A 12,728-nucleotide genomic window follows, 5' to 3' on the forward strand; every position below is an offset into this window, starting at 1 on the left:
AAAACATGTGGGGTGTGCTAAACATCGTGGTCATAGGCAGTGAGCGTCGAAGGGCATCACTGCACGCCTTCCTGCGTCAGGACATACTGCAACACGGGAGACATCGCTGAGGCTGAGCTGTGACGTAACAGGTTACGGTCTCCTCTGGAACGGTGAAGCAGTCATCGTAGGAGTCGCTGCAGGTTTTCACTCAACCTGTGGCACGACATGCTGGTGCCCTCGAGTGAGGTGTCGACAAAACTCGGCAACTGGGCAGGACTTCTGGCAAGCGACTCAGGAGGACACTTCTCGACTGGTACTGTCACTGGGCTGTCACTGCCGGCAAGCGTGGAGCGAGTCGTGGCAGAGACGACTGGGCGAAACATCTGGGAGTCGTAACATCATACACCAGACTGCAGTGAGAGAGCTAGCAGTCAAAGTGACATCTTCTCTGTGCAGGCTGCTCACTGAAGCTTGTGACACGAGGCTGACACAGCACCTGCCGACAGGCCTAACTGCGGCTTGGCAAGTATCATCTCTCGACAGTTGGAGTTATAGCAGAGGTTAGTCTAAGCGTCCCCAGACTTGTTTCTCTACATATAACTGCACTCTGAAGGTCTGGAGGTGAAGTGAAACGAATCTCGATGGGAATCGTAGCAGGTATGATTCTGCAGAACAACACGAGCGACGAGCATAAAAGCTTTCTGTACAAGAGGGCTCGGTCACTCGGAGCTGTCTTGACATCGGCTGTCAAACGTACTGGTCACACGGGTGACTTAGCACAGTGGTGCTACTCAGGTCTGGCTCAGACCTCACTGGACACACGGAAACTTTACACACCCGCGGTACACTAACATGTGAGAACACTGACTGAGAGGAATTAATTAACACACGACATATATTTTCTCTCAATCTTCTCGACAATATTAAAATAATTACTAGAAACACTCGATGTGACATCATGTGATGTCAGGCGTGATGACGTCAGCAGCACTGACGTAAGCAGACATCTCAAGGTGACGTCAGCAGCACTGTGACGTCAGCAGACATCTCGAGGTGACGTCAGGCAGACATCGTGACATCATGAAGTCGGGCAGCATCGTGGGTGATGTCAATGTGATGCGGGCAGCAGACCACAGCATGTGGCCTGGGACATCTGGTAACTCACGTAGCTCGTAGGTCTACGTGACATTGCCCACACCCACGTGGCGTCGTGATCCACTTGGTGTCGTGATCTACGTGGCATGCTGATCCACGTAGCTTCGAGTGGCCTCAGGGACTCGGATACACAGCTCTAGCAATGAATCACACGAAAAACAGCAGAAAACAGAGCAGAGGGAGTGGGCAGTGGTGAGTGTATGGTAGTGTGGTGGCAAGGAGCGTGGGTGAGTGTATGGCAGGGGAGCATCTGGCCATTCCTCCTCCTCCACCCACAAACACGTGGAGCTCACACTGGACGCAGAAATCACCACAAAACTCACCTCTGGCTTGCTGAAACAGCTGTGCTGAGCTGAACAACAATAGCAGCAACATACAAGTGACGCTGAACACGTGACTTGAGAAACAGCGTGGGACACTGTAGCGTGGGACGCTGTAGAGTGGGGTCACTGTGATGCCACTTACAATTCTCGGAGAATTTCGGCAAATTTCGGCTGGATCCTGCTTGTACCTGTGTCTGGGTGCTCAAACGTGCAGACACGACATCAGGATAACTTGTTGAGAGACGGATGCTTCTTGTGTAGGGTGATGAAGTGAAGATGATGACTTCATACCTCTTCCTTCCTCGCTTTGGGCAAACACACTGCTGCGACCACAGCTGCTACCATTTATAACGGGTTTGTTTGGTAGGTGCTGCAAGCAGGTGGTTAATGATACGTCTTCGGAGGCTTCTTCGTTTATTGTTAAGTCGTGGTGGGTACACAGGCTTGTGTGTTTGTGCCCATGGCCCGGGCAGGGCCATCCCACGAGAGAGAGCTGGGAGGCCTTGTGTGTTGCTGCTAGGCCGCTGTGTGAGTGAGGGTGAGGCAAGTCTGGGCATACTTTAGTGGCAAGGCCTATAGGTGGCAGCACCAGCATGGCGCAAAATATGAACTAAGCTGGCAGACAGCATGGGCTGTCTGTGCAGACAGTACAGGCTGTCTACATGATTTCCCTTAACCTTTCCTCGTACGACATTCCCTTGAGCTCTGGGACTAGCCTTGTTGCAAACCTTAGTACTTTCTCTAACTTCTTGACGTGCTTGACCAGGTGTGGGTTCCAGACTGGTGCTGCATACTCCAGTATGGGCCTAACATACACAGTGTACAGCGTCTTGAACAATTCCTTATTAAGGTATCGGAACGCTATTCTCAGGTTTGCCAGGCGCCCGTATGCTGCAGCAGTTATTTGGTTGATGTGTGCCTCCGGTGATGTGCTCGGTGTTATGGTCACCCCAAGGTCTTTCTCCCTGAGTGAGGTCTGTAGTCTTTGTCCACCTAGCCTATACTCTGTCTGCGGTCTTCTTTGCCCCTCCCCAATCTTCATGACTTTGCATTTGGCTGGATTGAATTCGAGAAGCCAGTTACTGGACCACATGTCCAGCCTGTCCAGGTCTCTTTGCAGTCCTGCCTCATCCTCGTCCGATTTAATTCTTCTCATCAACTTCACGTCATCTGTGAACAGGGACACTTCAGAGTCTATTCCTTCCATTATGTCGTTCACATATATCAAAAATAGCACTGGTCCTAGAACTGACCCCTGTGGGACCCCGCTCGTAACCGGCGCCCACTGTGATACCTCTTCACGTACCTTGACTCGTTGCTGCCTCCCTGTCAGGTATTCCCTTATCCATTGCAGTGCCCTCCCTTTTACGTGCGCCTGATCCTCCAGCTTCTGCACTAATCTCTTGTGGGGAACTGTGTCAAAGGCCTTCCTGCAGTCTAGGAAAACGCAATCTACCCACCCCTCTCTCTCGTGTCTTACTTCTGTTACCTTGTCATAAAACTCCAGGAGGTTTGTGATACAAGATTTGCCTTCCATGAACCCATGCTGGTTTTCATTTATAATTTTGTTCCTTTCCAGGTGTTTGACCACTCTCCTCCTGATAATCTTCTCCATGACTTTGCACACAATACATGTCAGAGACACAGGTCTGTAGTTTAGCGTCTTGTTTCTGTTCCCTTTCTTAAATAAGGGGACTACATTAGCTGTCTTCCATTTCTCAGGTAGTTGCCCAGTTTCAAGGGATGTGTTGAAGATTGTTAGAGGCACGCACAGCATCTCTGCTCCTTCTCTAAGGACCCATGGGGAGATGTTGTCCGGTCCCATCGCCTTTGAGGTGTCAAGGTCACTTAAGAGCTTCTTCACCTCCTCCTCAGTTGTTCATATGTCATCCAACACTAGTTGGTATATTCCCTCTTGATGTTCCCTTCTGTGCTGTCTTCCCACAGCCCTTCCTGTCTCTACTGTAAAAACTTCCTTAAATCTCCTGTTCAGCTCCTTACATACCTCCTGATCATTTCTTGTGAGTTCTCCACCTTCTGTCCTTAATCTGATCACCTGGTCTTTGACTGTTGTCTTCCTCCTGATGTGGCTATACAACAGTTTCAGGTCAGTCTTGATTCTCGATGCTATGTCATTTTCATACTGTCGCTGGGCCTCCCTCCTTACCTGTGCATACTCATTCCTGGCTCTGCGACTGATCTCCCTATTTTCGTGTGTTCTCTGCCTTCTGTACTTTTTCCATTCTCTATTGCACTTTGTTTTTGCCTCCTTACACCATCGGGTAAACCAGGGGCTCGTTCTGGTCTTCCCGTTGTTACTGTTGCCCTTGGGAATAAACCTTTCCACTGCCTCCTTGAATTTTGTTGTTACATATTCCATCATTTCATTTACTGGCTTTCCTGCCAGTTCTCTGTCCCACTGGACCTCCCGCAGGAAGTTCTTCAACCCTATGTAGTCCCCTCTTTTATAGTCAGGCTTTTCCCATTCAACTCCTGTTATTCTCTCCACTTGCAGCTCTACTATGTATTCAAAGCACAGAACCACGTGGTCGCTAGCTCCTAGGAGACTCTCATACTTGATGTCCTCAATGTCTGAGCTGCCCAGGGTGATCACAAGGTCCAATCTTGTTGGTTCATCCTCCCCTCTCACTTTGGTAGTGTCCTTAACATGTTGGTGCATGAGGTTTTCCAGCACCACGTCCAACATCCTGGCTCTCCATGTTTCGGGACCCCCATGTGGCTCCAGGTTTTCCCAGTCAATCTCCCTGTGGTTGAAATCCCGCATAACCAGCAACTTTGCTCTGCTGGAGTGGGTGTACTCACCTATTTGTGGTTGCAGGGGTCGAGTCCTAGCTCCTGGCCCCGCCTCTTCACCGGTTGCTACTAGGCCCTCTCTCTCCCCGCTCCATGAGCTTTATCAAACCTCGTCTTAAAACTGTGTATGGTTCCTGCCTCCACTACGTCATTTTCTAGGCTATTCCACTGCCTTACAACTCTATGACTGAAGAAATACTTCCTACTATCTCTCTGACTCATTTGTGTCTTCAACTTCCAATTGTGGCCTCTTGTTTCTGTGTCCCCTCCCTGGAACATCCTGTCTTTGTCGGGTGTGTGTGTGTGTGTGTGTGTGTGTGTGTGTGTGTGTGTGTGTGTGTGTGTGTGTGTGTGGGTGTGTGTGAGGGTGTGTGTGTGTGTGTGCGAGGGTGTGTGTGAGGGTGTGTGTACTCACCTAGTTGAGGTTGCGGGGGTCGAGTCCGAGCTCCTGACCCCGCCTCTTCACTGATCGCTACTAGGTCACTCTCCCTGAGCCGTGAGCTTTATCATACCTCTGCTTAAAGCTATGTATGGATCCTGCCTCCACTGCCTCCACTACATCGCTTCCCAAACTATTCCACTTACTGACTACTCTGTGGCTGAAGAAATACTTCCTAACATCCCTGTGATTCATCTGTGTCTTCAGCTTCCAACTGTGTCCCCTTGTTACTGTGTCCAATCTCTGGAACATCCTGTCATTGTCCACCTTGTCAATTCCTCTCAGTATTTTGTATGTCGTTATCATGTCCCCCCTATCTCTCCTGTCCTCCAGTGTCGTCAGGTTGATTTCCCTTAACCTCTCCTCGTAGGACATACCTCTTAGCTCTGGGACTAGTCTTGTTGCAAACCTTTGCACTTTCTCTAGTTTCTTCACGTGCTTGGCTAGGTGTGGGTTCCAAACTGGTGCGTGTGTGGGTGTGTGTGTGTGTGTGTTTGATGTGCTGAATAGGTAAAACTGGTCAATTAGCAAGAACTCGTTTAAAATTAAGTCCTTTTTAAAATTTTCTCTAATATTTTTAAAGATATATTTTTTCATTTATGTTAACGTAAAAATTAATAATTTTGTACCAAAGGAACCTTAGAAATCTTACCAAACCTTATTATAACAAGCGGAATTTAATTTAGCCTAATCCAGTTAAATATATTTTAGATAATTATACAATAATTTAATAATAAACAAACACAATGAAATATATTTTTTGCTTGCCTTATTTGGCAAGAAGAGCATTGCTATTTAAGCCAAACTTGCAAGTTTTACCTATTCGACACAATATATATATATATATATATAATATATATATATATATATATATATATATATATATATATATATATATATATACATATATATATATACATATATATATATATACATATATATATATATATATATACATATATATATATATACATATATATATATATACATATATATATATATATATATATACATATATATATATATACATATATATATGTATATACATATATATATATACATATATATATATATATATACGTATATACATATATATATATATATACATATATATATATATATATATACATATATATATATATATATATATATATATATATATATATATATATATATATATATATATATATATATATATACATATATATATATACATATATATAAGATAAGATAAGATTTCGTTCGGATTTTTAACCCCGGAGGGTTAGCCACCCAGGATAACCCAAGAAAGTCAGTGCGTCATCGAGGACTGTCTAACTTATTTCCATTGGGGTCCTTAATCTTGTCCCCCAGGATGCGACCCACACCAGTCGACTAACACCCAGGTACCTATTTGCTGCTAGGTGAACAGGACAACAGGTGTAAGGAAACGTGTCGAATGTTTCCACCCGCCGGGAATCGAACCCGGGCCCTCCGTGTGTGAAGCGGAAGCTTTAGCCACCAGGCCACCATACATATATACCATATATACATATATATATATATATATATATATATATATATATATATATATATATATATATATATATATATATATATATATATATATATATATATATGCATGCAAAACTACCACTCTGAAAGATAATGTTCCTTGATAATGTGAGTAGTCACGAAAGCGCTTGGAATTTCTCTATTCTTTCACAGTGGTTGTTTTGCATATTCTGAAATCACCTGTTTACTGTGATCTTATTGTATATATATATATATATATATATATATATATATATATATATATATATATATATATATATATATATATATATATATATATATAATATACATACATACATACATACAATCGCAGACGGGTGATCTTAACTATGCAGGACAAGCCATGGGGGGGGGGGAACTTTAGCTCAAGTACTTTCACACTTCTCAGTGCATCATCAGGAGCTGCGCAATGTTGCAAGGGAGCAACCAAAGCAGGGAGAGAGATCATTTTAATATTCAGGTCTCAGAATATCGTAGGTGTCACTGGCCACGATTACCCTTAGACTCTAACTAAATAAGTCTAAGGGTAACTGTGGCAAGTGACACCTACGCTACTCTGAGACCTCTCTCCCTGTTTTGGTTGCTCCCTTGCAAACATTGCACAGCTCCTGATGACGCACTGAGAAGTGTGAAAGTACTTGAGCTAAAGATTTACACCCCCCATGGTTTGTCCTGCATATATATATATATATATATATATATATATATATATATATATATATATATATATATATATATATATATATATATATATATATCTTAAACATTTTTGTACCATATTTTTTTTTTAACAAGTCGGCCGTCTCCCACCGAGGCAGGGTGACCCAAAAAAGAAAGAAAATTATGTAATATAATATATATAATATATATATATATATATATATATATATATATATATATATATATATATATATATATATATATATATATATATATATATGTCGTGCCGAATATGTAAAACTGGTCAATTAGCAAAAACTCATTTAAAATTAAGTCCTTTCTAAAATTTTCTCTTGTACGTTTAAAGATATTTTTTTTTCATTAATGTTTATGTAAAAATTTATAATTTTGCTCCAAAAGAATCTTAGAAAACTTACCTAACCTTATTATAACAAACGCAATTTATTTTAGCCTAACCAAACAAAATAGATTTTAGATTTGTTTACAATAACTTATACTAAACAAACACAATGAAATATATTTTTTTCGTTAGGTTCAGAATAAATTTGACGAAATTATTGCATACACAAATTTTCACTTGTCCTATATGACAAGATGAGCATTGCTATTTAAGCCAAGATCGCAAGTTCTGCCTATTCGGCACGACATATATATTGAATCATCTACCTTCCCAATAATCCCCAAAATAGCAAGGATCACTCCGATCCACAAAGGAGGTGGCCAAGCTGACTTGAATAACTATAGACCAATATCTAACTTATCACTGTTCTCTAAAATCTTTGAAAAATTAATTCATAGACGGATCTATTCCTACCTCGTCTCACACAACATATTAAACCCTTGTCAGTTTGGATTCAGGAATAATAAAAGCACAAATGATGCTATCATACACATGCTTGAACTAATATATACTGCACTCGAAAAGAAATAAGTCCCGCTGGGCATTTTCATTGATTTACGTAAAGCTTTTGATACAATCGACAATGAACTGCTGTACTCCAAATTAATGCACTACGGTATCAGAGGCCACTCCTTCAACTACCTAAAGTCGTACCTTAATAGCAGAATTTAGTGTGTGTATGCAAATGGTGCAAACTCTTCCACCCAACCAATCACAGTAGGAGTCCCACACGGAAGTGTCCTTTACATCAATGGTCTACCGAATGCATCACAGCTGCTCAAACCCATATTATTTGCAGATGACACTACATACATCTTCTCTCACCCAAACCCAATCATACTCGCCAACATTGTCAATGCCGAATTGCAGAAAATATCTGCCTGGATGATGACTTAAATAAACTTTCCCTGAATACCGATAAAACATATTTAATTCAGTTTGGAAACAAAGCTGCAAATGATCCACTTAACATAACGCTAAACGGATCATCAGTCACAAGACTCACAGAGGGAAAATTCCTAGGTATTCACCTTGACAGTAGCCTTAAGTCCCAGACACATATACAACAAATCACCAAGAAAATCTCTAAGACTGCAGGCATACTATCAAAGATACGGTACTACGTTCCACAATCAGCTCTCCTGGCACTGTACCATTCACTCATATACCCTTATCTCACATATGGAATTTGTGCATGGGGATCAACAACATTCAATCATCTAAGATCTCTAATAATCCAGCAAATGGCAGCAGTCAGAATAACAAATTCCCACTCCCGCCAGCATACTCCACCAATTTTCAAAAGTCTAAATCTGCTCACCATTAAGAACATCCATACTTATTCATGTGCCTACTACATACATAGAACAATACACGCAAATATAAATCCTCCACTCAAACTTCTCCTCACCAACCTTAACAGGACACATGACCATAACACAAGACACAGATCTCATTTTGATGTACCTCGTGTCCATATCACACTGTAAAAAATCTATGCACAAAGGGCCCCAAAATATGGAATTCATTACCAGAAGATACTAAAGTAACCCGGTCTGAAAATCAATTTAAGACTCTTCTCAAAAGCCACTTAATCACCCTAGACTAAATGCTAAATACTCAGTACTCACATACTCAATTATGTATTCCCATATAATTTCAACAAATTACTTTTGAACCTTTTATCCATTGTCGACAGGAATATAATTGAATCATTGTTTTCACAAAAAGCATTTTTGAATATATGAATATATCTTTTGTCTTATATAAATTAGATTCACTTATAATTAATAATCTACTGCACAACTATGATATAATTAATATTCTACTGTACAACTATTATATAATTCTTAGTGTTAAGTAGTCAGTAAGCCAATAAGGTTAAGTCGGCCCATACTGCCTAGGCATAATAGAGGCTCTCTTTGCATTGCAACCCATTATTGTAAATACATAATCTCAATGTACTATTTGCAAAGACATAAATAATAAATAATAATAATATATATAATATATCTTACACACACACACGCACACACACGCGCGCGCGCGCACACACACACACACACACACACACACACACACACACACACACACACACACACACACACACACACATTGTGGAACCTCGGTATTCGAACGCTCTGTTTGGTAAAAAAAAATTGCTCGGTAGTCAAACGTTTTGACTGGCACTCGACCAAACAAACACAATTTTGACTGTAAACTATTTAGTGTTTCTCCGCATTTTTTCTTGTTTTTTTTTTAATATTATTTGTATAAATAAGTTACCATGAGACCTTAGAAGATTAGTGAAAACAGCCAACAAAAAAGAAAACTGGTTGGGAAAAAATTGTTTGGTACTCGAACAGAACGGCACTCTAACAGCATTCTGGAACGAATTAAATTCGAATACCGAGGTTCCACTGTACATACATATACATACACACATACCTATATAATGTATGTATATATATATATATATATATATATATATATATATATATATATATATATATATATATATATATATATATAATGTGTGTGTGTCGTGCCGAATATGTAAAACTGGTCAATTAGCAAGAACTCATTTAAAATTAAGTCCTTTCTAAAATTTTCTCTTATACGTTTAAAGATATATTTTTTCATTAATGTTAATGTAAAAAATTTTAATTTTGCTCCAAAAGAATCTTAGAAAACTTACCTAACCTTATTATAACAAGAACAATTTATTTTAGCCTAACCCAACTAAATATATTTTAGATTTGTTTACAGTAATTTAATACTAAACAAACAGTGAAATATATTTTTTTCGTTAGGTTCAGAATGATTTTGGCGAAATTATTGCATACACAAATTTTCACTTGTCCTATATGGCAAGATGAGCGTTGCTATTTAAGCCAAAATCGCAAGTTCTGCCTATTCGGCACGATATATATATATATATATATATATATATATATATATATATATATATATATATATATATATATATATATATATATATATGTGTGTGTGTGTGTGTGTGTGTGTGCAGGCGCACACACACACACACGTATGATGTATATATAAACAAATTAAAAGTTAGCTGATAACCTAGCAGTAACTTGAAATACACAATAAGTCATGAATATTTTATATGATTTTTACATAATTGAATTACAGTAAAGTCACAAATACTACAGGTTTTTTTTTTTAGTGTATTACCTATGAGCTTTATTCCCAGATATACTCCTGCTAACCACTTTAGGGGCTAGTTGCTATATCTTTTGTGTATCCACATATTCTTGTGCTACAAACTGACCATAAGATATCAATATACATACAAAAAACGAGCAAACACCAAAAATCTAAAAAACCTACCTGATAAAATTACCAAACAGATATTCAAGACACACAACACATTCCATTTCAAAGAAAAAGATGTAAATTACACAACAAAAATTACTGTGAAAAATTATTTGATACATGTAATGTAGTACAAAGAGCACAACAATAAAACTAATCAGATTATGTATAATGCATTAAGAGCAACTCACCATGTGTTGATCTTCATAAATGGGATAGGGAGGCAAGTGAAAAACACAGTGATGAACAGGAAGAACTTGCGGCCCCATAAGTCTGAGAGCGCGCCTATTAGCGGAGCACTCAGGAAGGACAATATACCCTGTAAATACACATTATTATTGTTAAACTGAATAATAATTAAATTAAAACAATAATAAAAATATAAATTATTTACCAACAAAGATTAAAACAATGCCAATTTCTCTCCAATCACTTATAAAAGAACGTTACATTATGAATCAGTTACGGCAATCCAACAACCATGACCAAACAATGCCACAACCTCTACCACCAAAATTATGTTTCACTGTTAACTGATGATGTGAGAGAGTTAAAAAACGAAGACAGGAGAGCATTAATTTAGTTCATAACAACCATTCATGATAATTTAAAGTGGTACCTACTGATCAGGCTGTCAACCAGGTTTCATGTGACTGGGCTACGGGAAAATGACCCCACAGGGATAAACATTATGAATTGCTCTTGTCTCATTTAAACTTCACACCGTTTCCTATTTTCTTCCTTTTTTTATTTACAACCAATTTACCTTCATGAAATTTAATCATCTATTCCATTTTATTCTAGCTAGTGCTGACCTCATTTCTGGCCCTGGAAGTGGTATTCCCAGTATGCTGACACCCTTCTATGTAATGCAGTTAAATATCTCATGACATCCACATTTCTCCATTTTTTTCTTTCCTCCGCCTCCTGAATATAATTTTTCTTGCTCCCGCTCTGGGATGATGGAGATATCTTCATAATAATTCTATTTTCCTGTCTATGGTATAAGTGACAGTAACTCCAGCTATGCTGGAAGGAAACCTTTTAAACTCCCGTAGGTGAAACCTTTACTGGAATACTTGATGATATCCTCAATGCCCTGCTGAAGTCTCCCAGCTCTGGCTTACGGATTTCAACACCCTGCACGATGGAATATCAGAGGAAACAGATAGCTTTTATTCCCACTGTAACTGTCATATAGAATAGGGTAGCAGCACATTGTTGATGTACCTAATTTTAAATAAGAAAATATTCCGGAGGAGAGGAAGTTCCTGTCCCCTCACCCCCACGTCCCCCACACCCTCAACCCCTCTTTCATATCGACTTCACGGCCCCCGGGGAAATTAATCACCGGTGACCTATTCCTAGCACGGCGGCTGTTCATATTTTTCTTATGCTGGGTGCAAGGAACCTTGAATTCATCTTGTGTTGTTATATCAGAAAACATCTTTATTCCCACCTATAGCCTCCTATACAACAGTAGTCATGGAAGGAGCTTTGGAGTAACCTCAACACCAGCTGCAGATATCCCTTGCCCAAAAGTTGCTGCTCTCACCACTCTGGCCTCTGGAAACTTCTGGAAGAATTGGTCCAAAATCTGCATACTGCAATCGCTCCCCACGAAAGCAAACGGCTTGGCATAGGGTACAAGATACCCCGTAAGGGCGCAATGACTACACAAAGTTAAGAGGTGTAACGGAAATAAAGACTTTCAGTACCCTCCTTCCATTCATGAGGGAAATTACCAACCGACTCCTAGGTGTTTTCAAGAGGAAACTTGCTAGGTTTAGGCCAGTTCCTGATCAGTTGTTGGACTGCTTGCAGCTAGCACCAACAGCCTGGGTGATTACACCATCAGTCAAGAGGCTTGGTCTGGGACCAGGCATGGTGACCCTCGAAATAACCTTCAGGTAACAGTTACTCTCAATGTTTCTGCCACTGCTTCTATTCCCGCCGCCGCCGCCACCACTGCTTCCGTTGCTACTGCAGCCGCCACCGCCACTATCCCTTCACCATCACCGCTTCCGTTGCTACTGCA

At 40.1% G+C, this 12,728-nt stretch overlaps 1 protein-coding gene across 2 annotated transcripts in view; it reads right to left on the reverse strand.

The window, feature by feature from the left end:
* LOC128690544 (hippocampus abundant transcript 1 protein) overlaps positions 1 to 12,728 on the reverse strand; it is a 593,459-nt gene that overhangs the window by 55,528 nt on the left and 525,203 nt on the right. For both annotated transcript variants that reach the window (XM_070089664.1, XM_070089663.1), the window contains one exon: positions 10,882 to 11,009. In XM_070089664.1, the coding sequence (XP_069945765.1) occupies positions 10,882 to 11,009 (128 nt within the window). The remainder of the gene's footprint in view (positions 1 to 10,881; positions 11,010 to 12,728) is intronic.

Source organism: Cherax quadricarinatus, chromosome 29, assembly GCF_038502225.1.
Source record: "Cherax quadricarinatus isolate ZL_2023a chromosome 29, ASM3850222v1, whole genome shotgun sequence".
In the NCBI taxonomy this organism is placed as follows: domain Eukaryota; kingdom Metazoa; phylum Arthropoda; class Malacostraca; order Decapoda; family Parastacidae; genus Cherax; species Cherax quadricarinatus.